This window comes from Eptatretus burgeri, chromosome 13 (assembly GCF_056783735.1).
Source record: "Eptatretus burgeri isolate ZD-2024b chromosome 13, Ebu_testis_v1, whole genome shotgun sequence".
In the NCBI taxonomy this organism is placed as follows: domain Eukaryota; kingdom Metazoa; phylum Chordata; class Myxini; order Myxiniformes; family Myxinidae; genus Eptatretus; species Eptatretus burgeri.
In genome coordinates this window covers 35,822,441-35,850,345 of record NC_140973.1, presented here as the reverse complement: position 1 = coordinate 35,850,345, position 27,905 = coordinate 35,822,441, and the positions used below count along the sequence as shown (strand labels likewise).

Here is a 27,905-nt window from a genome sequence, read left to right as displayed (position 1 = left end):
AATTTTCTTCTGTGCTGCAATATGTGTGTACTACAGTTATGGCAAGGATACTGCACGAAGAGCTGTGGACAGAATTGCTTTGCATTTATCTTCATTTATTTTCATTACCTACACCATCTAAGGTGGATGGAGGTTATGTTTTCACCTCTGACTGTTTGTCTGTCTCGAAGCAGTATATCTCACAAAGTTATGGATGGATTCGGATGAAATTTAGTGGATAGGTTGAGTGTGTGAGAAGGACATATTGATTCCACTTTGGTAAAGATCTGGATCTGGATACTAAAAGGTTTTAAGTGATTCTTCACCATTGAAAGATGGAACCAAAAACGCAATATATCAAGAAATCTCAAAAAGTTATGGATGGATTCAAATGAAACTTGGTGGACAGGTTGGGTGTTTGACAAGAACGAATTGATTAGATTTCAGTGGAATAAAAAACATAAAGTGTTCAGCCTGGCGAAAGTATGCACTCTCCCGAGTGCCATTCCAGTTCCCTTTGTAATTAACCTGTGCGCGTGAAGCCAAAAGTGGGATTAAGCAATGGGTTCAATTTGACTGTCTCTCTGTCTGTCTGTCCCCAAATGTCAGTTTATGATTGAGGAACAACTTAACTGTTTGAGTGCTGTTGGCTACGATCGTTGCCCGTTTCATTGTTCAACAATCTGTATTGTATGTCCTTATTTAAGTGTATGTTCCTTATTCAAGCGACAATGACTGGTGTTTACAGACTGACTGACTCACTGACTCACTCACTCACTGACCTACGGACACTGCTTAGCAGCACAAGCTCACTTGACTGAAGTCCAGGTGAGCTGACAATGAAAAGCTGAAATGCCATGTGTCAATAAGTATTCAACCCTTTGCTGTGACACTCCAAATTGAGCTCAGGTGCATCCAATTTCCTTTGACTATCATCCTTGAGATGTCTCCACAACTTGATTGGAGTCCACCTGTGGCCAATTCAATTGCTTGGACATGATTTAGAAAGAAACACACCTTTCTACATACATGTAAGGTATCACATTTGACAGTGCATGTCAGAGCAGAAACTCTACCATGAAGTCCAAGTAACTTCATATAACTCAGAGATACAATTGTGAGGAGGCATAGATCTGGGGAAGGGTATAAAACAATGTCTAGAGTGTTGGAAGTTCCCAAGAGCACAGTGAGTTCCATCATTAGGAAAAGGAAAGAATATGGAACGACCCAGACTCTTCCTCGAGTTGGCCATCTGGCCAAACTGAGCAACCGGGCAAGAAGGACCTTGGTCAGGGAGGTGATCAATAACCTAATGACCACTCTGACAACTACAGAGTTTCTTGGCTGAGATGGGAGATCCTGTTGGACCGACACCACTCTCTACAGCACTTCACAAATCTAGGCTTTATGGGAGAATGGCCAGATGGAAGCCACTCCTCTAAAAAAGGCACATGACAGCATGCCTGGAGTTTGTGCAAAATGTGAGACTCTGAGAGCATGAGGCAAAAGATTTTGTGGTCTGATGAGCTGAAAATTGAACTCTTTGACCTGAATGCAAAGCCCTATGTCTGGCGGAAACCCAGCACAGCTCATCACCCATCTAGCACCATCCCTACCATGCAGAATAGTGGTGGCAGCATCATGCTATGTGAATGCTTTTCAGTGGCAGGGAGTGGGGGACTTGTAAGGATTGAGGGAACAATCAAGACAGCACCTTCCATAACTCCTTGTGTGACCAATGTTTGCTCCACGTTCTTTGTTGGAAACCATGCATCACTGCCATACGCCTTTGTTTGGAGAACAAACTGTTTGTAAACTTTCCTTTTCAAACACAGGGGCAGTTTCCTTTTCCCTAAGAGCATTCTTCTTTTGGGGTTGGAGAATGGATGCTGCTTATCAAGGTCTTGGTACTTTTTCCTCTTCACTGTTAAAGGCACGTAGAAGAGCTTGCACATGTATTAATTATATCTAAGAAAATGATGACAAGAGAATTAAATGTACTTTTCAAACCAAAAGGTTTTCAGGAGTGGAATGCCAAATTATTATAGTATGGAGGATATATTTGTAATCAAGATCACAGCATCGTGATGATAGAAATACAAATGCATTTGCAGCATGAGGCTGTGATAAATATAATGCACCAGATATTTTCCATTTCAGTTTCCTTTTTAAATTGCATTAAGTTTTCAAACTTGGAAAGTAGTGACTTAAAAATACCCCCTCCCAAAATACAGTTGCAAGTGCACTTGCTTGAGCAAGACTGCCCTAATTTGGGGGGAGTTGGGATGGGTGAGTTGGGGGTTAGGGGGTGTGGAGGAAAAAATTATATTAATGTATTATAAATTGTAATTGTGCTGGTGCTTTATAAATTCAAGTTTTATGCTATAAGTCGAATTGGCTGTCAGTGCTTCTTCCCTTTGGCCAAGAGTCTTTTGCCCGAAATGTTGATAAAATGTCTTGTTGTGGAACGATGTGACCTGGGCTGATAACAGCAAACTTTTGCCGTAATTACGTCGTGTGCTTCTCACCTGGAAGACACATATGCAGTTAGAGTTAACAACCCCACTACTCTCCAATGAAAGTATAAACGCCTTGAAATGTAATCTTGTTTTAGTGCAATCATTGTGGATGAATAGCATCTCAGTGTGTTGTACTCCTTGGGACTGACCAAGTACCAAGTAATAATAAAACTCTCTGATGTAATGTACTTTCACGTTGTGGAAGTGAATTAAATCGGGTTGGTTTAACGGTTAACTAAAAAGTAAGAATAAATAAAATAGAACCAAATAATATTGCAACAAATGGGGGTTTCTCAAGTTCATTGTGTGAAGTGTACGGTGGATAGAATTAGAAATAAATTGTTCTCAAAAGAAAAGATTTGTCTGTGGACATTGGTTATCGGTGTCTGTGATTTTAAACAGGATTTTAAAACCGAATCGGCGAAACGTTTAAACCCTAGAGAAGTTAAATTGGATTCCACAATCAACCAGGAAGAATCCTACAACGATCACTACGAGGTTGGGTGAAAAATCCACATCAGGGGTGGGTGGAAACTAAAATATTAAAGCAGAATTAATTGTGAATCTAATTTCATTTATATATGCATTTACTAAATAGAACAGTATCAGCATATACTCACTTTACCAGTTCTGCATCGGGTGCAATTACAAGGGGAATTACAATTACAACTATTCAGAGTTATGTGAATAAAATGCAATAATCCAAGACGACACTGAAAAAAAAAAGTCTCACAAAGGGAATATATAAATAAATTAAAATCTATTCATGTATGTTTTCTTACTAATTAGATATATACTTGCGTGTTGAAAAATACAGCATTTGTGATGTTTACTTTTGGAACCGCAAAAGATGTTTGTGGAGAGAGTAACCAATTTTGATCAGGAAATGCTGTTATGAATGTACACACAGAAATGGCAGCTTTCTGTGACTTTGCATCACCGTTACTCGGAATATAGTCATTTGTGATCTCTCCTTGTAATTACTGGTGACATTTACAGATTCCATCCCAAATTTAACCACATCTCTGTGGTTGGATTCAGATACAGTACTATATTTAAGTCTTCGACAATGTAGCATTGATGAGTTATTGTTTTAGCACACAGACGGGCATAAGCGGACAAAATTGGATTCCAAAATAATATTCATGTGGAAAAAAAAACACAAAATGTTTTATTGAGGCCATCATGTGAATGAAAACTCCACTGGTTGCCATTTAACGGAACCATTTCCCACTTCGCTTAACCCTCACCTGTTTTCTGTTCCATCCAGTCCAAGAACAATGAGGCACGAGCCTGGGCCAAAAATTGAGTGATTGGACTGTGGTTGTCATGACCTGGAACCCATGAAAGCACTGCAGTGGCATCGGTTACATCGTGGATCTGTAGATCTGTTGGTGGCTCTGGTGGACCTGCACAAATACATGAGTTCATTCATTAGAAATTGAGAAAGTGTTTCCATCGATCATGACTGAACAAATAATCCACTTCAAAGATTACAACAGTGACACAACAGCTCCGAAAAGCAATATATCTTTGAGTCAAAATCGAAGGATTAATGGGACTACATTGTCCATCCTGAACAAAGCATTGATAAAACAAGGGCACAAATAATGGTGCAATGAGAGCGAGTAGAGTGATTTATGGAGAGGATGCAGGACTCACATAAAGTATATCATCTTGTATATTCGAACCCAATTTGTCAGAGTCAGAGGAAAACATGAAACCAGCCTAATACAACTGAGTAAGCCTGGTGTTGGCTTAGTGGTTAGGGTGGCTGGCTTAGGATCTTAGGGTCCTGAGTTTGAGCCCTGTTGGATGCTGAATTAACACCAGATGGAGTTGACTCTGCCTGTCATCCTTCCGAGGTGAGCAAAATGGGTACCAGTGTCCTGGTAACAGGGGCACAGCATCAGCAGTACAACTGTGCTTCCAAGAAATGATAGCTACCTGGCAACCAAGCTGCCATACACAAGAACAGAATACAATGCTGGGCCATTAACTGAAGAGTAGGTTTTTTTTCTTTGTTTTGGAAAGGAATACACTTTACGACCAGCAGAAGTAGATAACATTGCGGTGTGGTATAATTACAAGTCCTGTCGGACCCTGCTATTCATAAGGGATACGTTCCTGAAAAATGCCACGAATGTTGGGGCATTGTTGTTTTTTTTTAAACATGGTTTAGGTTCATGGACGAGGGATTACATAAAACAAATCAGGACAGAACATAACAAATGGAACAGCAGTAGAAAGGGGAAATGCCAACAGCTGGTGGAGAGAGAAAGCAGACGGAGACAGACATACAAGGGATTCAACTTGCAAGGGATGCAAAGGAATAGAGTCTCCACAAAGGTCAGTAATGCGCCCCTCTGAGGTCTGCGCCTTAGGTGGCTACATAGTTGGCCTTATTGTAGCGCCGGCCCTGGATGCAAGTAATGATGAGGGGTAAGGGAGAAAGCAAAGGGTGGACAAGATGGATACATCAACAAAATTGTGTTTGACAAGTTTGTGATTTTATCAAAGTCTGATGAGAGAGAAGAAGCTGATGCCTGTCTGTCAGAAAGATGAGTGATCTCATGGCAGTGGAGTCATCATCAAATAAATAAAGAGGATTTTTTAGAGAGTCAGTGAGATCATTTGTGAAGATTAGAAATAATATGGGGCCAAGAACACTGCCTTTGGGTAGTCCAGCCTTGACAGGGTGAGGAGATGAAAGGGTTCCATTGAGAGCCACACATTGTCTATGAGAGTGGAGGAAGTCAGAAATCTAAAAGTGGAGTTGGCCTTGGATTCCATAGGCAGACAGTTTGGAGAGCAAGGCAGGATGCCAGGTCAGGTCAGATATGGGAGCATGTGCTGGAGCAGCAAGTCGCTGCGTCCATTTTCCGCCAGTACTCCAAGGACCTCTGTCTGGCCACCCCCCAGGCAGATGCCTGGCTCATCTCCTTCTCCTTGAGATGCTGATCAACCTTCTGCAACCACGAGGCACATGGTTGGCCCATTGGCCTCCTCTACTCAAGAGGCTCCCTCGCTCAGGAAAACGAGCCACATGTCCATACAGCCACAGCTGACACTCACGGACTATACAGGAAACAAATCTCATTTGAGTCTCTCTCAGCAACCGCTTGTTGAACACAAAGTCCGACCAGCGATAGCCAAGGATTCTCCGAAGATACCTGGAACAAAAGGAATTAAGTCTCTGTCTCAGATCCCTTTTCAGAATCTAAGTCTCACATCCATAGAGCAAGACTGGAAGCACCAAGGGCCTGATGACTTAGACTTTTGTCCTCACACACAGGTACCAGCAGTGGCACACCCCATGATCCAGTGAATCCATGACTCTTTTGTTGGCACTCATTTTGCCAACTTCAAAAGGATTACAGGCAGAGTCAACCCCACCTGGTATTAATTCCACAGAAAACAGGGATTTGAACTCAGGATCCTCAGATCCCAAGTGCACCACCCCAACCATTAAGTCAACCAACACCAGGCATAAATATCGAATCTGATGGCAAAACATGCTGGAAGGCAGGAAAACACTTCTTACAATTAAAAGGGGAGCTTATTGACAAAGTATTTGGAGAAAGGGGTAGACAAGACACTCAATAAATGGTACAGATCTGCTGGACAAAGGACACAAGAAAAAGGGAAAGTAGGAACACGCAATTTATACAATGAAAACTAAATATAACCCGCTAATGGCACCACAATAGTGGATTCACCCAACAAAGGGGGAACGGACGAGGACATTCGACTGGCACAAGCTGGTTGTGGCTGCAAGATGATGTGACATAAGGCTGGCATGGCACAACATAAAGTGTGGCTCGGGGTGCAAAGAATGTTAATGAGGAGTGAGCACAATGAGGGATGACAGCAAGAAGATGGTGGCCAAGCAAAGGCAAGATATCTCCAACACGTCCTCCTCAGGCAGCATCAAAAGTAGAGAGAGGGGGGGGAAGAAGAGAGACAAGAGAGAGAAGAGAGAGAGAGACAGAGAGACAGAGAGACAGACAAACATGCATGCATGCGCAACAATTTTTACCATCCTTCTTGAAACTGGTCTCCATTGGCCACTCAATTGGTCATCCTTCTTGAGCTGGTCTCCGTTGGCCACTCAACAGGACTGTGGGAGGGGGGAAGCCCTCTCCCCAGCATCTGCCCTGTCTGTCTCTGTCTCTGTCTGTGTCTCATTCTATCTCTCTCTCTTTCTCTCTCTCTGATTGTTTGTCATCGAAAGTTCCTAAAATGTTTTTCTCTTTACTGTGATGATGTCGAAGCATAAGACCTGTTGCTGTTACATCACAGACAGGTTGGTCACCTCTTTGTTTCAAACCTCTGGTGGAAGATGTTTTCATTCACTCTTTCTTTTCTTCTTATAAATGCTACATGAATTAAATTGCTTCATATAATCTATTTCAGTAACGTAATGCTTTCAAAATTCACTGGAAATTATATTTCCCCAAAAATTGTATCACTCCAATTAGAAATTCCACGGAACATCGCAATGCAAACATGGAATATCAATCGAGCTTCATGGAAGTATTGAAAGGAGGACTGTAAGGAGGAATACAGCAAAATCTGAAAACATACTTTTTGCCTCTTCTTGCTTTCTTTTCGATGTGTTTTCGTCGAACCTCCCTCTTCCAACTCTACACCCCCCCTCCCCTCCCCCTTCATTCCCCAACATCGTCCCCCCTTTCTTCACACCTTCCTCTCCCATTTAATTTCATAATGCTTTATAAAACATATTTTGATCCTGAGATTGTTTATTGTTCCATTAGTACAAAACAATTTTGAAACACAGTTACATGTCAGCTAAATTTTTATTTATGTTTTTGGGTGTTAAGGTTACATTATGCTTCAGGGAACATCCTCCTCCTTTCCATGACGTGTCACAATTCCACATTTAATGTATGAAACTTGCTTGTGGCAAACACGCTTTGGGATGGCAAAGTTCATATAAATAAAATTATGTATTTAAAGCAATAATGGGACGGCGAGTCGAATCAACAAAACCCTGACACATCCAGCACACAAAGGCAACGTAAAATTGAAGGAGTAACACCAACTTATTGTGCACCAACAGCACCAACGCGCGCGCACGCACGCACGCACGCACGCACACACGCACACACGCACACACACACACACACACACACACACACACACACACACACACACACACACACTCTCTCTCTCGAACCGACCAATGGGGGACAGGCAAGGATTTTGGGAGATCTCTCAGTGTATTTCTCGTACTGCGGGGATGTTGAGCCGCACCACCACAATGCGATCTTCATGCTGCAGGCTCAACTTTATAATTCGCACGTGAGCGCTCCTCAGCTCCAGCACTGCTAACCACTTGCAGAAATGGATTGGAACTCTCCATAACTTGTTGGAACTCATCATTCATAATTTCTCGTTACGCCTGTATGCTCCAGTTTTTGTCCCTCCGTGGACCCGCCCATGGACACCAAATCCCAAAGTGCTCTGCCTTCCAAGGTGGCAGTTACCATCAGTACTTGCCTGTTCTGAGACGGTATCATCGGACTTTACCAGGAAGGCCACATGGGAGGCCAATGGGTGCTTGAGAAAAGCACTATTTAGTCCTGTGATCATTTCCCTCCCATCCCTGCCTGATCTTGCCTGCCAGGAAGATGCATACAGTTTACAATACGCTAGTCTCTATCGGTAACAATAGCACCCTCCTCAATGCGCATAAAAACAGGACAAATTTAACCGAACATGTCCCTGTTTACAATGGAAGACTCTATCTTACTTGAGCACACAGGCTGTACCACCTTCTAACAGGGTTCCACCCAAACACATAACACCACATTAACTGTGAACTATTAGGAGAGATGTTGTTGGTTAAAAAAAATAAAAAAGCACATCTTCCTTGACACTCACTGAAAGCTTAGCAAATAGCAAGCTGACAAATTGGCTAGCTTTCCAACCAAGCTACACTAAAGATCATTGGTAAAAAAAAAACATCCATGGAACAATAAGACTTTCAAATTAGCAACATTTCGCAATTGTTTACCTCTGCCAGTAAAGGTGAGTGTGGTGATGTTTTCACCCCTCTCTGTCTGTTTGCTTCTTGCAAAATCGAAGATTTTTCAAATGAATCGGTCAGTCGATTTTGTTATTCTGTTTGCTGTTTGTCTGTCTGTCACCTACAGGTCACAATTTTAAACCGATCTGCACGAAACTTCACCACACGGTAGACTTTGTCAAAAGGAAGAAGCCTATTGTTTTTGAGGTCAAAAGGTTAAAAGGTCAACATAGTCCCAAGGTCAGCAACTTCGGTGAGATTTCTAAAATCCTAAATTTTCATCCGATTGACTTGAAATTTGAAGAGGATTTGAATATTTCATGTCATTGAATTCAACCAGCCAGTTATTTTTGAGGTCAACATCGACAACCAGACATCTTGCCTGTTGTCATCGATGTATATGCAATGTATATGCTTCCCAACATTTGAGAAAAATTGATTCAATTTTGTTGAATATGTTGAACATGTTGAGGTCAAAATGTTGACCAAAAGGTCAACATAGGGCCAAGATCAACAACTAAGGCGGTATTTCTAAAATCCTCAATTTTCATCCGATTGACTTGAAATTTGAAGTGACTTTGCACATCAGGTCAACGAATTCAACCACCAATTATTTTTGAGGTCAACTTTGGCCAAAAGGTCACCGTAGACCGAATTTCTAAAATTGTCAATTTTCATCCGATTGACTTGAAATTTGAAGCGGATTTGCATACTTGGTCATTGAATTCAACCACCAATTATTTTTGAGGTCAAATTTGTATTATGGATTTTGCAAGTATTGTACTCTGCACGACGTGTTCTTCTTGTTTGTGTGCAGGATATCTCAAAAAGTTGTCGATGGATCCGGATGAAATTTTGTGGACAGGTTGGGTGTGTGACAAGAAAGAACTGATTCAATTTTGGTGAAGATCCGAATCCGGATCCAGAGCTGATAACTTTTCAAGTGATTCGTCACCATTGAGAGATAGTGCCAAAACGATATGCAGCACGATATCTCAAAAAGTTGTGGATGGATTCCGACAAAACTTGGTGGACATGTTGGGTGTGTGGCAAGGACGAATTATTTTAATTTTGGTGAAGATCTGCGGATCTAGATACGACAATTATTTAATTTTCAAAGTGATTCTTCACCATTGAAAGATAGGGCCAAAAACAATATAGCGCTGCATCGCATGATATTTCAAAAATGTATTGGGCCCGATATGTTCTCGTGGATCAGGCATAACGTTGCAGAGGTATGTGCTCTACCGAGTGCCCTTCTAGTTGCGATATGTTTCATCAAGTGAGAGCTTGGAAAGTCATGCTTAACCGAGGTGGGAAACAGAGTGAAGGGGAGTTTTGGGTGTTTTTATTGACTTATATATTTAGAAGTTTGTGGATGGGCTAAAAAAACATAATGGACCAGGAGGTAACAGAATGAAAAGGCTAGTAAAGATAGAGCGTGGGTTCCGGAAGGAGTGGGGAGCGGTGAGGACACACCGGTAACAGGGGAGACAAAATAGAGGGTGGCTTGGAGCGATAATGGACATGGGGAAGAATGAGAGAAAAGGGGAGGACACAGGGGGTGAAAAAGATGGATACAGCCACAAACTCACAGAAGTGGAAGAAAAACCTGGAATACCGAAAGAGGTGAGCTTGGAGAAGGTTGATGTGGGTGGAAAAGATCATCATTGTGGATGGGATAAGCTAAGATGGTGGTAAATAGCTGTCTTGAAGCCCTCAAAGGAAGAATTAATTTGAAGAGACTGAGGAAGGTGGTTCCACAGGTGGGGAAAAAAAGATGAACAAGGAGTAGAGGTAAGCAGAGGGTCTGGGTTGTGGTAGTTTCACTAGAAGAAGGTTACTGGCAAACCATGTGAGCCCGGCAGAAACCTGGGAGTGGGGGTGGGCATTGAGGGTGGGGGAGGGGGTAGGGGTGAAGGAGGGTGAATGCAAGGAAAGGGCATCGGGTGTTTAGACCAGAAAGGAGGTGGTAAAAAACAGAGACCACTGACCTGTCTACGATGTGAAAGTGATCAGCTCAAAGACTCGGCTTCATCGCAGGAAACACCATTGATTTTGAAGGCCTTGGTTTCCACAGTATCAATCTTAGCAAGGTGTGAGGCAGGAGCGTCAGTCCAAAAGGAGGACCAGTATTCCATTAAGATGCAAACGAAGGCCTTGTAAGTAAAAAGTGGCTCGAAAGTCACTTTACCCCTGCTAATTTCTTGCACCTCCCTCCCTCTCTTTCCCTCCACCCTTCCGTGCCATGGTGTATGGCAGCACTGACTCATTAGAATGATGGAGCATGTTACAAACACAGTGAGTGATTAATTATTGTAAGTACTGCACAATCAAATCTGCATATTAAAAGAGTTCAAGAATGAATGCTTTGCTGTGGAGAGGTAAAGTGACTTTCAGGACATCCTGTAGATATAAGTGCAGGTCTGCCAAGGAAAGACTTTGCAGTATGAATGATGCCCAATTGGCATCTGGCGTTCGAGGCATTAGCCTTTTTTTGGAGTAATTCCACAATTATTGTCATTCTTTTTAAATGCACTTTAATTTTTTAACTTAAAATTATGATCACCCAATGTTACAGCTTCACCATCAAGGTATATGTCATGTGGCAGTAAAGCTCAGCTCGTTCAATATTTTTCTTTGTGTTGTCTATTTATCTATCTATAATTCCAGCAATCTCGGTGTGTCTGTCTGTATGTGTGTGTGTGTGTGTGTGTGTGTGTGTGTGTGTGTGTGTGTGTGTGTGTGTGTGTGTGTGTGTGTCTGCGACCGTCGTTTCTCGACAACCACCAGTCCGATCTAATTGAAACTTGCCAGGAATATCGCTGGGGACCTGAATATGTGCCTTTTCAAGGTTTGATATTAATCGGACAAGCAGATCCCAAGTTATGGCCATTTATTTATCAGCCAATGACAGGACATGGTGCTATGACATCACTATTGACGTCACAATTAAATGTTTTTTTTTTGTACGTACGGCCATGCACGTACGGGCATGCACCTACGGGCCCGCACTAGTATTTTTAATTCGAGGTAAAATAGAAGGATAAAAAATAAACAAACTGAGAGTAAAATAAATCGATGAATTAATACAGAATTCAGTGCATTTATTTTAATTTGATGTGCACCAGATGACTGCTGATTTGCATTATTGCCAGGGGGAGCAGCTATGCAATTCCCCTTGTAGTTGAGAGTAGGAATTTGTAATTTGGCCAGGCTGCTGGCGATAGCTCACCTACTCTTCCATAAAGGACACCGTGGGACCTTTGACGTCCCCCAACTAATGCCGGCAGGCGGAACTCCTAGTTTAGCATCCATTTGAGGGAAGGTACACAAAATGATGCTTCTCCCTACATGTGAAACACTAGGATAACAGTTGATAGGTGGGTTGAGATTCATACCCAGGTTACACAGCTGAGGCAAGTGTGCATACCTCTTGGCCATCCTGTCAATCACTAACGCAGTGAGAGAATTGATAAATAAAGAATTTCGTTTTTTTCCAGGAAAGGAGGTGGAAGTAAATTCCAAAGACGAGAGAAGAGATGTAAAAGGAATGAAGGAAAGGTGTATCGGTTTTAGGAAGAGAGTATAAAATGGTGATAGAGATGAAAACAGTGCGAGCAACACCAGAAATAAAACAGAAAAGGACAGACATCCCAGCGACGAGTCTACAGTGATGAAGGCGAAGCATCTTGGTCCAAATGAAGTGGAATTGAAAAGTGTAAGTTGAAGTAGGCACGAGCACAGATCGTTGAGATATTTCCATGATGGATCTAATATAACCTTGATAAAATGCTTGATGATGCGATCTACCAGGGAAGGAGCAACTGTTTCGAAGAATGCCACGATGGTGACTGGTTCTAGAAGCAAGCTTGGAGATTATGAGGTTCCCAGACATTTGGAAATGGTAAATTCCATTGATGGTTGACCTTAATTGTGAGACGTGATAAAGAGTTTATATTTATTTGATTTATGGACATAAACCCATGTTTTGATCCCTGATAAATTTTATAAACTGGCATGGAAGGAATTGGCAGCACCTGCCTATTTCTTGGGGCAAACATTAGTTCAATTGATGGTGGAGTTCTCATCAAAGATAAACAAAATGATGTGTGTGTGTGTATGTATGTATGTATGTATGTATGTATGTATGTATGTATGTATGTATGTATGTATGTATGTATGTAGATATATATATATATATATATATATATATATATATATATATATATATATATATATATATATATATATATATATATATATATATAGCCTGGTGTTGGCACAGTGGTTAGGGCAGCGGCTTGAGATCCAAAAGGTCCTGAGTTCAAGCCCCGTTGGGCCACTGAATTAATACACCAGGGGGTTGACTCAGCCTGTCATCCTTCCGAGGTCGGCGAAGTGAGTCCCAGTGTACTGGGCCGGTGTATACCCCAGTTAAAATAGGTGTACCATATCCCTGTGTCGTAAGAGGCGACCAAGGTTGCGTCAGGAAGGGCATCCAGCGTAAAACATGTGCCAAATCACAATGCGGATCATACGGATGATCCGCTGTGGCGACCCCTAACGGGAGCAGCTGAAAGAAGAAGAAGGATATATATATATATATATATTGCAAACTAGAAGCAGACTTGGAGGATAATGAGATGAGTAACATCCATAAATTACAGGAGTGGTCATCAGAAAGGTGCGCAGAAAGCCAACAGTCAAGAAGCTGGACATGGATGGTGGAAAGCTTTAATTGGTAAGGCTGAAATGCCAAGCTCTGTGAAAGGTTTAAAGTAAATGAAAATGACATCCTCAATTAAATTTAGGGCATCATCCCATTGCTGAGTGAAGGGTAATAGAAGATTGATGGGTGGAATAGATAAAAGTGGAAACCCAATTGGTGATCAGGAAGGAGATAATTATTAAAATGGTGAGATCTCACATCTGCAATGCAAATCTATTGGGACCATCCTCTGTGTAATGTATCCGTGTTGCGTAAGCAGTCTCCTAGACTATTGGGCACAATCCTGGACAGGTCACCACTCCAACACAGGATACTCAAATGGGTTAATCATCCCAGCAAGCTGGTACTCATTTTGCCAACCTCAGAAGGATGACAGGCTGAGTCAACCACAACTGGTATTAATTCAATGGCAGAGCAGGATTTGAACTCAGGACTCTAGGATCCCAAGCCTACTACCCTAACCATAAAGCCAACACCAGGCATATCTGCAATAAGTCACTGCACGAACTCTTAGAAATATCAGGAAGCAAACTTACAAGTAAATTTTGTGAAATGTCAGCTCTTGCTCATATAACGATGGGTGTAACATCAGTAGTGATCCTGACAGATGGAAGATGATGACCTGTGAAAGTTCTACAGATGTAAAAAAAAACAAAACAGAATAAGCAATGCCCATTGAGAAGAGCATAAGTGTTAGAAGGCCCTGGCATTCATTCCAATGGGATGAATCGCTATAGCTGGGAAGAGTTTTGATAGATCCCCTTGAGCATGAGAAAGAAGACAGATGAACAGAACTATGAACATCAGGCATTTGAACTATAGAGGTAAAGAAAGTTTTGAAACATAGAATTAGCCTTAAAAATCAAGATTATGTGCCATCATGATGGGAAAGTAATGGAATATTTGAATAATATAAGCTACATGAGAGACAGATTTAACGAATCTTTCACCATATTTTTACGAGCAGAACGATAGCCAGGTATATTGCATATAGGTAAATGAGTTAAGATTTATGAAGTGGGGATGCAATAACTGAGTTTCATTTTTTAGCCCCAGACTGAGTGTCAGCCCGAATAGAGGCTTGTATTTTGGGTGCTGTCAATTCATCTGTCGACAACCTCGACTCAAAAATGACTGGAGGCATTTTTTCATATTTGGCACATATGTGCAATAACATATGGGAATGAGGCACGTTAACTGATTTTGGAAATGGAGCCAAAGGTCATGGGACAAATGATTTTATTTCCGAATTCCGACAATTAATATATATTTTTTTTAATGGAGAGAACCATCATCTTTACCATCATCACTACCAAGACACCACCTTGAATTTTTAATTTATTTATATACACTTTACCATCACCACTACCTCAACCTAGTGTTGGCTTGACAGTTAAGGTGGCTGGCTTAAGATCTTAGGGACTTGAGTTTGAGCCCCTGCTGTGCCACTGAAATAACATTAAGTGGGTTGACCCAGCCTATCATCCTTGTTGTGTTGGCAAAAAGAGCACGAGCTTACTGGGGAAAGAAGCCATTCGAGTGTCCTGCGTTGGAGTGGCGACCTGTCAAGGATTGTACTCCTTAGCCAAATTAAACTTCCTCAGGAGCCCCATGCGCTTCACGGAGTGAAAGGAATGGTTTTTCATTTTTATTTTTATCAACACTACCTACATACCACCTTTAACGTTTTATTTATTTATATGCATTTTATCATCACTGCGATGAACATACCACCTTGAAATATTTATTGGCAGCATAAGGGGAGGGGAACGGAAGGCAGCATGAGGGGAGGGGAAGGGAAGGCTGCATGATGGTAAGGGAAGGCAGAGTGAAAGGAGGGGAAGAGAAGGCAAGATGAGGGGAGGGGAAGGGAAGGCAGCGTACTGAGGCATTGTCGGGGCGAAAGTGCTTTCAATCGTTGATTGTGAAAGTGAACTTGTTGCTGTTGCAGACTTTGGTTTCTTTGAATCTGCATTCTCATCCATTACTAATCGATACTCTCTCTGCTGTTTGGTTTTCAAATGTTTTAGAATATTGGATGTATTACAGTGTTTTGTAAGGTTTATTGAACTAAGTGAGCATGCAACTTTCGAAATATCTTCTTTAACCTTCCCGAAATAGTTCCATACTGCACTTCAGGACCTTTTGAACGACATGTTGTCAAAACTTTATCATTTGATGTATTGCTTACCCATCTGTCAGCAAAGCAATCAGCATGCTTTACCAGCCAACTCTAAATGCCTTGCTGTCATTTCAAAGGAACGCACTGGGGGCGTTTAGTTTTCAAGTGACTTGCTTTTGCTGCTATATTGCAAACAGGATGCCCCAGGGGCATGTTCCTCTTAAAGTAATGCATTACAATGCCATGCATAACTGGAACATGCCCAAAAAGGATGAATTTTTTTCCCATATCTCCAGATATGTACGGAGCCAAACACCACCCGGAGATAAACACCACCCAGACACGTCCTGAGACAAACACTGTCCAGACAGGTCTGGAGACAAACATTGTCCGGACAGGTCTGGAGACAAACACCGCTCAGACACGTCCAGAGATGAACACCGTCTGGACATGTCTGGAGACAAACACCATCTGGATATGTCTGTAGCCAAACACCACCCGGAGAAAGACACTGCCCGGACACGTCCTTAGACAAACACTGTCCAGACAGTCTGGAGGCAAACACTGCCCGGACACGTCAGAAGACAAACACCGTCCAGAGACAAACACCACCCTGACACATTCGGAGACAAATACCATCCGGACATATCCGGCGACAAGCACTATCCAACATGTCCATAGAACAATACTGCCTAGACATGAGACATGTCATCTGGAGACAAACACCATCCAGACACATCTGGAAACATACACTGTCCTGAGATAACCACCAACTGGATATGCCCAGAATATCAAAGTGTCAGAATTGGACAAACACTTTTTTTTCTTTTAGCAGTTGGAACTGCTGCTGAGTTCATTTAAGAAGTTTCAATTTTGAAATTAGACTCAGTTTAAGAGATTCAAGAGGTGATCGCATTTGTGGAAATTAAAGTCACAAACACTGGTGTTCCGAGGAGTTTATAAGGGATTTGTAGGTATGAAGTTGAGGCATTTGATGATATGAGTGAGGAAAGTGAAAAAAAAATTGAGTGCTTTATCATTAAGAAACTGTGGCGTCCTGTTCCGAGTCAAGGGATTGTTGAGTAAGCCCCCAAAATTGGCAAATTAAGACCCCAGCAAGCTTCCAGAGGGCTGACTCAGGGGCTGACCAAGGATGACACCATGACAAATAATAATTAAATAAGGCTGTAAATTATCTTCAAAAGGTGTGTTTCAATTTACCCCAACACCCAATTTTCATTCATGCACTACCTTTGAGTTCCCTTATAATGCATGCAAAGTTTTTGGCCACTAGGTTTCATGGTTTTTGAGTTGCGGAGAAAACACAAACACAATTATTATTATCCATTTATAAATGTAACTTTAACCTTTCTACATTTATTTATATGATTATTTAAATGCAAAATGGATATGTCCCATTTTAAGGTGTGGTTGGGGCTGTGTCCTGGATGAGGACATGTATTCTTGTTTTTTTTAAATAACAAATGATTGGGAGCTGCATTGGCTTTCCATTAGAAGAAAACAAGTTGTGAAGCTACATTCAAAATCTCCCAAAATACTGAGTCCGTGAGGTTGGGATAAAAGATTGCAGATGCGAGGGTATGGGATTGTCTTATGACACGGAAAAATGTTAAACAAGTCAAAACAGTGCTAAGTTCTTTCATCAAGTGGTGATGAAATATTCCACAGGATTTTTTGGAAGAGAAGGTTTTTTTGACAGATGCAATGGCTTCATAACCTCCCTCAATAGATTACATCACGCATGATAAATAAATTTAAATGTTGACGAGGAAGAGTACTCGTCCCAAGTGACGGTAAAAGTTAGCAAAAGTATCCGTCCCCAGTGATGGGGAAAATTTAAGTTAATCTATCAATTTAAGCAATATTTCATGGATTTTAAAAAGGTCATTTGTGTTGCACTCTTGGTTTCATGCAGAGTCAAAGCTCTGAGCTACTTATACTGTCCACCACAAGATGGTCCTGCAACATAAGGTGGTGGTGGTTGAATTTGTCTCAAGAGAGTGAAAAATATCCTGGCTACAAAATAAAATTTGGCATCAACATCAATGCCTGTTCTCCCATCCTTTCAAAAGTTAATGTTGAGCTTTTCAAATGCAGCGCGAGAAGCGGCCACCGTATATGGGAGACAGATGAACGCACGTACAGACACCACAGCTCACAATACATAATCGATGACTTCCCTTCCAAGGAACTTCAACACAGAAAGAGACCATTCGGCCCACGAAGCCAGTACAATGGTGGCCAACCCATGACTTTTTTTGTACACAAAGCTTGTGAAAGAGCAAGAACATGAAACGGATCAGGATGCAACAGGACAGAAGGAATAGTAGTGAGGGTGTGGTTGGGGGAGAGGGGACACCACAGTGGAGTTGAAGGACAAAATAGAGGGACAATTGGACAAACAATGAGGTCGGGAGGAATGGGGTGGACAGGATGGATACAGAAGGAAACCTCTTCCTCCCCTCTCCCAATCCTCCCTATCCCCCTTCTCTCCCTGTTTCTCTCTCCCCTCCCCACTCCTCCCACCCCTCTTTCCCTCCTCTCTCTCCCCTTCTCCCTCTATCTTTTCCCCCTGTCCCCCTCCCCACCCAAACTCCCCCGTCTCTCCCCCACTCCCCGTCACTCCCCTAATCCCATCCTCTCTCCCCCACTCCCTTCACCCCTACCCCAATCCCCTGTCTCTCCCTCCCTCTCCCCTCCTCTCTCTCTCTCTCCTATTCAGACTGGGTGGTTTGTCATTGCCTTCCCAACCATTGTTCGGGCAGAAATTTGTAATTTGACCACAGTGCAGGCAATAACTCACTCACTCTTCATAAAGGACACCATGTTGATCTTAACCTCCATGAACTAATGTCGGAAGACAGGACGCCCAGTTTAACGCATATAAACGACACACACATTGATGATTTGCACTGACTGCGAAACACCAGGATGACATTTAAACTGGCTCAAGATTCCAACCCAGGCGAGACAGCTTAGAGGCGAGTGTGGGTACCTCGAGGTCATGTCCTGTCGGCCGAGGTTGAATCATAACGCACACTTTATAAACAAACTGCGATTCCATGTGATGTTGTATGGAAACATTAAAAATGTGCACATCATAAATGTAGAATCTGAATCCAAAAAGATCACGACTGGTGTCCCTGGACGGTGTAAAATAAAATCAGACGTACAATAATTACCTTTAAAAGAGTGAAAAAAAAGCATTTTGGAGCCACTTTACATTACCAGATAGAAGCACATTATTTAATGATATCAGATTAGAAAGAAATTGCTTTTTATTAATTTTTATCCGATTTAACCCCATATTTCAATTTAAGTATTTCGGCCATGAGTTTCTATCATCAAATATGGAATCAGATTTTGAATATCAGCTTTTAATAATATGCCGATATGATAGATTAGTCAATCTTGCCAGGAGCCAATCACATTGCACCTCAACTCACAAAGCCAATCAGCGTAGCAGCTAACAGATGAATGGACAGCCATCCTTGTCTATATATATATATATATATATATATATATATATATATATATATATATATATATATATATATATATATATATATATATATATATATATATATATATATACACACACAGAAGATATACAGTAGATATATAGTAGATATATAGTGTTGTGGTTGACCAAATTCGCAAACCACCATTCAGGTCCCTTAGGTGAGATATCTCGGTAAGTATATGTGTAGTTAGGCCCAAACCCGTTGTCTAGAGGGAATAAGTCATTCATGAGGGCTGCGACTCTTCAGGATAGCCGTTTTTCTTTTACTATCTTTATTTTGGACCAACCGCCATTATTACCACCACCAACCACGTCTCAACAGCCATCACAACAACAACCACCAACCACAACGCCGCTTCACCATACCGCCACGACCTTTACCGTCACAACTCGCCACTGTCGCATCACCGCCATCTCGCGCCACTCGTGGGCACCGATGCTGGACTCGTGAAGAGCGCGCACCGAGCAGCGTGTTCAAAAGCATCGCGGACTTTCCGCAGAAAAACGGATCAAAACGACTCACGCCCACTTTTGTTCCATCCAATCGGTGAGCGAGGGGCGATTTGGCCCCGCCTCCAGGGCGTTGGAGGGCTGTCGCTATATGCAAATTCATGGATCAAAAAGCATTCACGCCCACTTTTCCTCGGGCCAATGGGGAGCCAGCAAGAGAGGTGAAAGGTCGGAGGCAGAGGGTCAAAGATGAAGGAGCGAGGCCACGGGGGATATAAGGGGCCGCGTTCGTCAGTCGAGGCAGTTCAGTTTGCAGGAGGAAGAGTTGAGTTGGAAGCGGAGGAAGAGTTCAGTTCGCAGGAGGAAGAGTGCAGTTGGGAGTTCGCGGAGTCGGAGTGAAGAGGACGGAGCTGTGGAGAGGCGGCGGCGGCGAAGGCGGTTGAGGGGGTGCTCGCGTCGGATTCGAGGAACTGCGGAGGAAAAGGCCGGCGGCGCGACCGAGGTCGTGGTGGAGACGCTCGTCGCGGGACCCGCGATTTTGTGAAATCCTCCTTTCCCCGAGCATCAGCAACCCCCTCCTGTTTCCCCCCGCGCTGAGATAGTGCGACAAAAGGGGGCCCCCTTCCCACCCCCTACCAGACACTGTCCGCGAGGCCCGCGGAGTTGAGGCACCACCGCCGCTCCGCGTCTCATCATCAGACGGGTAGGCCCGACATGGTCTCGGCCCCAGGCCCGCCTACCCCCTCATCCTGGAGGGTGGTTCTCTTTTCTTTTGCTTTGGGAATATGTGTTGTCGGCGCCGTCTGTGAAGTAAAATTGTATGTGTTGCCGTGTGCTCGCGTAGTCGGTATTAGATCTGCATTGTCGCATTTGCTTTTTGTCTTCTTCTTTTCCATGTGCTTTTGGTGGAATTGTATATGTGTGCTTCCCGTGTGCCGCGAAATAAATGTGCTTATTATTGAACTGTTTTCCCGCTTCGCTTCGTCATTTCTTTCATTGAATCCTCATCTTGCTTCACGTAAAGGGTTGGTCGTGGGTTAAGACGCCCGATAATTAATCAAACCGTCGAGGTCGACGAATAACACCGCTCGGTTATCCCGATAGTACGGAACGGGTCGCTTAAGTGGCCCGTGTCCGAAGTCGACCTGCGGCGAGGTGCGATCGCCCGGTCTACCCTCCGTGTGGGTACTTAGGTAGGTCGAATTTGGCGAGCAACCCTATCCCACGCGGGGGCCGATTGGCTCGATCGCGGTGAGACCGAAAGGTCCACCCGTGACTGGTTCCCGGCGTTAGTCCGAGAGGGTCACGACTGGATTGTCCGTCCGGTGGGCGACGTGCCGCGATTCGAGTTACGTGGCCGTTCGCACGCCGGCGGGCGCGAAATCCGCAACACTGGTGTCAGGTCGTGCGATATAAACCCATCGCCCTCCTTGCGGCACGGGTATTGGAGAACGGGAAAACGGGCTCTCCTGTCTCCAGCTAAATTCACGGGAATCGGTCCAGGGGTGAGAGAAGCGACCCCCGATTCCCTCCAAATTACGAGCGAGCTAAATTAACCCTTTAAGAGAAGCAAGATGGCGTTTCAAGGCGAGCGGGAGCCGGGGGTATTAGAAATGTATATGTGAAGTAATGTAGGATCCATGGTCCAGGATGAAATCCCCGTGCAGGAAATGTTGGTTGTACAGGAAAACGAACTCGCCCAACTGAACCCAGAGCCCGAAATAGGTGCGGCAGCGGCCGCGGTGTATGACACCTCCCCTCCCCCTCTCCACCAAAACCTCCCGATTCTTGCCGAATCGGCTCACCCAAGCGCACCCGACATGGCCCAGCTATACGCCATGCTGGCGGCAATGACAGCAAGGATGGATGCAAATACAAACGAAATGAAAAACGAAATGAAAAACGAAATGAAAGGCATGAACGAAAAGATGGATACAAATACAAATGAAATGAAAAACGAAATGAAAGGCATGAACGAAAAGATGGATACAAATACAAATGAAATGAAAAACGAAATGAACAAGCAAATAAACGGAATGGAAGCAAACATGAAGGAAGAAACGAAAAAGCTCCGGGGGGAGACGCAGAACATGGGCCGATGCCTGCAGGCGGGCATGAAGGCCGTGACCAGGGAGATAGGAATGGCGACTCCACGTGTGGGAGCAAACGAGCTGGAAGGGGGTGCAACGGCTGACAGGCCCGCGGTGGAGGCGGGTGAAAAAATAATTCGGGGGGCGTGTTGGGCGAGGGTCGTGACAGAAGAAGCGACGGTGACCGAAAGGGAAAAATTAAATGGGGAGACCAAAACGTGTGAGACGAGACACGAGGTGACGACAACGGAAATAATAGTTGAGACAAGGGAGGTAAAGGGTGAAGAGGTGACTGAGTTGGCAGTGACGGTAGCCGGGAAGGGAACTATAGAGGGAAGACTACACGAAGAAAACGGGGTAAGTGACGAACACACACACACAGAGGTAGTGGAGGACAATGGGGGTGAGCTGGTGGACTGGGTGGAGGCCCGGTGCCAGCAGCTGGATGGCCTCCTCCAGGAACGAGGGGAGGGAGTATGCCCCCTTGAGGTGAGTCACGACCAAGTGAGTTCTGTCGTGTCGAGCGAGGTTGAGGGGAGGAGTGCTGTGGACAGGTGCACGGAGAGATTGGGGGGTATAGAGGCCCCGGAGACCCTTGTGGGGACACGAATCCCCAGTGTAGTTGTCCCTGTGTGTGTGGTGCAAGGTGTGAGTGCGTCCCCTTGTGTGGAAGCGACCCCGTGTGTGAGTGGTGTGGTGGCGATGGTGCCAGAGTACGTGCTTCCCAGCACGCCGAGTGTGGATGAGGCACCGTGTGTGGAAGAGGCCGTGTGTGTGGATGAAACGGCCAGTAGGGATGAGGCACCGCGGTTGAGTGCCCCCGCGTGTGTGAGTGAGGCACCGCGGGTGAGTGCCCCCGCGTGTGTGAGTGAGGCACGGTGTGTGAATGGAGCACCACGTGTGAGTGGTATAGTTTATGCAAGGGAGACCGTGTGTGTGAGAGAGCGGTATGTGAGGGAGATGTCGGTTGGCATGCGGGAGCACGCAGCCGCGTCTCCCGGTGTGAATGTAATGGAATGGAGTGTGAGCGTCGTAACACGCGGGAGTGCGTGTGTGGGATGGCGACGACGGCGACATGTGAAGAAAGAAAGCCGAGTAGCGGCTGTAGTTGTTTCGGGGACCGTGCCGGGTTCACCCAGCAGTGAGCACGAGGTCCGTGCTGTGCAACGCACGAGGCCCCCACGTGCTCGCTTGCGATAGTGAAGTCCCGGTCCGGAAACGCACGCGGTGGATTTGCCGATCCCGCGGACGGACAAAGTTTAGGCAGGTAAACGGATTTGGACCGGACGGGTTCTCCACGCGATCGTGTGTGTTAAGCTCCAACGGGCAGAGCACATGTGTTCGCATGGGGAACCCCTCGAGACGTGGGGCTTGTGTTTTTTTTTATGCGCACGGTGACGCCATGGCTGCACGTGGGGTTGGAATCCGGCAGGAGGGGTATTCCTGCCGGATGGTACCGTCCAAGGAGGGACGAGGAACACGTGCAGCTGCATGACGTCACGGGCAGGTGCAAAGTGCGCGAGTTGCCGCGCTGGTGCTGCGCATGAAAAAAAAAAATCCTCACTTTCGGGTGCACAGGATTCCCTGGCAAGGGGTGGAAGACCCCCTTGGCCGGGGCACAGGATGGAAACTAGTTAGGGGGAAGGGTTAGCTTAGTTAGACCGACTTCATGGGGCAGGGGTAAGTCCTCATGGAGTCCGTGGAATGGATTAGTTAGAGGGATTTAGATGAGCTTTAGGTTGGGAAATAAAAGTTATTTTAGAGATTTGGAGACAGTGACTGACAGTGGATGTGTAGAGTTGACGTAGTTTAGCTACGTAGTGTTAAAAGGAACGTGCTGTAGTTTAAGGGACGACGTGGGAGCACGAGTTAGTTAGGGGAGGTAGTTAGGAGGATGGCAGAGTTCAGCGGTGTGTGTGTTGAAGAGTTGGTGAGTTGTGAGGTGAGTACTTGTTGAGTGAGTGAGGCCAGCGGGTCTGTGTGAGTGGAGCGAATGGGGAATGCATGGTGCGATGAGTGATTGGGGGGAGGAGTGACTCCCGCCCAAGGGACCCCGGGGTCAGAGTAAAGTGAGTTAGCTGGGTTAGTCAAATTGAAAAATGGAGGTCGTTTTGTTGTTGGTGGGAATGTAGGCTCGATACCCATTTGGAGGGGTGCAGGAGCCCTGTTGACGGGCTTGGGAGCGTGGCTGCGAAAGGTGAGTATCGCTGAGTGGGTACCCCGGGCACCAGGCTAGTCGGCCGTGGTAGGCCAAGGGCCCATGGGGGGCCGGGATAGCGTAGTCGGCACGGGTGCGCCTGCTTGGTGCGGGGGCCCGGGGCGCCATTAGCCGCGTGGGCAGTGTTCTGGGCGCGGGTGACCCTCGGAAAGGGGCCTGGGAAGCCAGCCTGCCACGTGTGCGTTTCAGGGGAGGTGCCATGGGGGGCACTCCCCGGTGTTAGGGAGCTGGTAGGCTCGGAGGCAGTGTAGTGCCCGGGGGTGCCATAGCGGGAGATTCGGCAGAGGGTCGTGCCTGCCAAAGGGAGCCACGTGTCCCAGCCAGGAGACCGTGTGAGGGCACGGAGAGAAAATTGGGGGGCGAGGCCCGAAATTGTGAGGACACCAACACAGGCGACGGGAATCTGGGTTTATAGAACCAATAGTTTAAGCGAGAGGCGCTTGTTGAAAGCCCCGGGGTAGTTTAACAGTAAAATGGTTAGGGTAGATTAGGAGATGTACCCCTCCGCACCATCCATCCCCTCGCTGTCGTTGTGGGCCGCTGGACCCACTTGCTTTTAAGATCGCCGAACTCTGGGGAGGCCATTCTGAGGCTTCGTTGGGCCTCGACAAAGGACGCTAGCTCTCCCTTATTCCCCTCCGGGAAGGGAACGTAGGGGTTGGGAGTAGGCTAGGTGACAGGATAGGTTAGCCGAACAAAGACGATAAAGGGGGTTAGGGGACGATTTATAGTGGGGAAGTAAAAATAAAAACAACAAAAAAATAAGTTGGGGCTAAATTGGGGTTTGACAAATTAAGGGAGTGGGTATGTACAGTGACAGGCAAAGGCGATAGGTTGGGAGGGAGACAGGTAGGTAGGTCCGAGCCCGCCTTCCAAGTGGCCAGCACCACCGCACTACCTCCACCAACCTCCACGGAACGGCAAAGGCTGGCCAACTTCATCGGCAGCTGTTGTTTTGCTGCGAGGCCTGTGCCGGCTGGATCGTCTGCAGCTGCTGTGCTGCAAGGCCTGTGCCGGCCCACTTCATCTGCCGGCTGGCTGTTTTTCTTCAAGGCCTGTGCCGGCCAGTTCATCTGCCGGCTATGTTTGCCTGCAACGGCCTTCTTCTGCGGGCTGTGTTTGCCTGCTGCCTTTGCCATGCCCACTGCCCACGTTCACCAGCCCCGTTCAATTTTTGCTTTGCCCCCCCCCCCCGTTCATTTCCATGTGCGCCAGGATCCGCAAGGCAACAGTTTGCAAGCTGCGAGAACTGCCCTGTTGGCAGCTACAACACGGGCCTGCAGTGGCGGCCCGTGCACCGTGTTTGCGTCCACCCATTCACCCATCCATTTGTAGTATTCATTGCGTGTGCCACTTGAGCTGGCACGGAGACTGCATTTGGGCAGCCCATGCACGGTTGTGGTTCACTGCGTTCAGTTCAAACCATTCATCTATCCATTCGTTGTGTTCATTGCGTGTGCCACTTGAGCTGGCACGGAGACTGCATTTGTGCAGTCCATGCACCGTTGTGGTTCACTGCGTTCAGTTCAAACCATTCCTGCATCCATTCGTTGTGTTCATTGCGTGTGCCACTTGAGCTGGCACGGAGACTGCGTTTGTGCAGCCCATGCACCGTTGTGGTTCACTGCGTTCAGTTCAAAAAGGAAGGTCTTGGACTGCGTGTGAGCAGCCAGCCACGTTCCCTGTCACCTGCATTGTTTTGAGTCAGAGACTGCATGTGGGCAGCCTGGCTCCCTGCTAACTGTTTTCTTTTTGCAGAGTTCAATGTTCCTGGGCCATGGTTTAGTGTAAAATTTGTAAGTTAAGGTTAAGATGTACTGTAAATATGAGTGCGCCCCCGGCATGTTTGTCTTAGCGCCGGCAATTTTATTTAAGTCGTCCGTGTGAGTGAGTTTGTTTAGGTAGTTACTCAGCCCTCAGGTTATTTATTTTGGGGACACGAATACCATGAATGTCGCACTCAGGGATCCGTAGGTAAAATGTACTAGGGGAAAACTACACATGATGGCACACGAAAATTTGACGACTCGGGACGAGTCTGTAAAAAGGGGATGGGGTAGTGTTGTGGTTGACCAAATTCGCAAACCACCATTCAGGTCCCTTAGGTGAGATATCTCGGTAAGTATATGTGTAGTTAGGCCCAAACCCGTTGTCTAGAGGGAATAAGTCATTCATGAGGGCTGCGACTCTTCAGGATAGCCGTTTTTCTTTTACTATCTTTATTTTGGACCAACCGCCATTATTACCACCACCAACCACGTCTCAACAGCCATCACAACAACAACCACCAACCACAACGCCGCTTCACCACACCGCCACGACCTTTACCGTCACAACTCGCCACCGTCGCATCACCGCCATCTCGCGCCACTCGTGGGCACCGATGCTGGACTCGTGTAGAGCGTGCACCGAGCAGCGTGTTCAAAAGCATCGCGGACTTTCCGCAGAAAAACGGATCAAAAACGACTCACGCCCACTTTTGTTCCGTCCAATCGGTGAGCGAGGGGCGATTTGGCCCCGCCTCCAGGGCGTTGGAGGGCGGTCGCTATATGCAAGTTCATGGATCAAAAAGCATTCACGCCCACTTTTCCTCGGGCCAATGGGGAGCCAGCAAGAGAGGTGAAAGGTCGGAGGCAGAGGGTCAAAGATGAAGGAGCGAGGCTACGGGGGATATAAGGGGCCGCGTTCGTCAGTCGAGGCAGTTCAGTTTGCAGGAGGAAGAGTTGAGTTGGAAGCGGAGGAAGAGTTCAGTTCGCAGGAGGAAGAGTGCAGTTGGGAGTTCGCGCAGTCGGAGTGAAGAGGACGGAGCTGTGGAGAGGCGGCGGCGGCAAAGGCGGTTGAGGGGGTGCTCGCGTCGGATTCGAGGAACTGCGGAGGAAAAGGCCGGCGGCGCGACCGAGGTCGTGGTGGAGACGCTCGTCGCGGGACCCGCGACTTTGTGAAATCCTCCTTTCCCCGAGCATCAGCAACCCCTCCTGTTTCCCCCCGCGCTGAGATAGTGCGACAAAAGGGGGCCCCCTTCCCACCCCCTACCAGACACTGTCCGCGAGGCCCGCGGAGTTGAGGCACCACCGCCGCTCCGCGTCTCATCATCAGACGGGTAGGCCCGACACGGTCTCGGCCCCAGGCCCGCCTACCCCCTCATCCTGGAGGGTGGTTCTCTTTTCTTTTGCTTTGGGAATATGTGTTGTCGGCGCCGTCTGTGAAGTAAAATTGTATAAGTGTTGCCGTGTGCTCGCGTAGTCGGTATTAGATCTGCATTGTCGCATTTGCTTTTTGTCTTCTTCTTTTCCATGTGCTTTTGGTGGAATTGTATATGTGTGCTTCCCGTGTGCCGCGAAATAAATGTGCTTATTATTGAACTGTTTTCCCGCTTCGCTTCGTCATTTCTTTCATTGAATCCTCATCTTGCTTCACGTAAAGGGTTGGTCGTGGGTTAAGACGCCCGATAATTAATCGAACCGTCGAGGTCGACGAATAACACCGCTCGGTTATCCCGATAGTACGGAACGGGTCGCTTAAGTGGCCCGTGTCCGAAGTCGACCTGCGGCGAGGTGCGATCGCCCGGTCTACCCTCCGTGTGGGTACTTAGGTAGGTCGAATTTGGCGAGCAACCCTATCCCACGCGGGGGCCGATTGGCTCGATCGCGGTGAGACCGAAAGGTCCACCCGTGACTGGTTCCCGGCGTTAGTCCGAGAGGGTCACGACTGGATTGTCCGTCCGGTGGGCGACGTGCCGCGATTCGAGTTACGTGGCCGTTCGCACGCCGGCGGGCGCGAAATCCGCAACAATAGTATACTGTATATAGAAGATATACAGTAGATATATATATATATATATATATATATATATATATATATATATATATATATATATATATATATATATATATATATATATGCAGCTCTGGAAAAAATAAGAGACCACTCTGAAAAAAATTTCAATCCGCATCTCTCCATGTATGGCAGCCATTCCATTCCATTGTCTGTTGAATTCCAACACAGGCACACCTCATTCTACTTAGTGAGGCCCTGGATTAGGTGATCACCTGAACCGAATCTTATTTAACAAAGAAAAGGATAAAAACCACTGCTGTGCTCATCATTATCCTCTTGCAATAGGACCAGCTGGATGGCAAAAGAGTGCTAGTAGTACCTCAAAATTAATTGTAATCAAAAAAATAACTATTGACCATGCC

The 27,905-nt window shown here is 45.8% G+C and overlaps 1 protein-coding gene across 4 annotated transcripts in view; it reads right to left on the bottom strand.

Moving 5' to 3' along the window:
* LOC147014234 (contactin-4-like) overlaps positions 1 to 27,905 on the bottom strand; it is a 588,183-nt gene that overhangs the window by 68,420 nt on the left and 491,858 nt on the right. For all 4 annotated transcript variants that reach the window (XM_085852006.1, XM_085852003.1, XM_085852004.1 and 1 more), the window contains one exon: positions 3,749 to 3,907. In XM_085852006.1, coding sequence (XP_085708132.1) covers positions 3,749 to 3,907 — 159 coding nt within the window. The remainder of the gene's footprint in view (positions 1 to 3,748; positions 3,908 to 27,905) is intronic.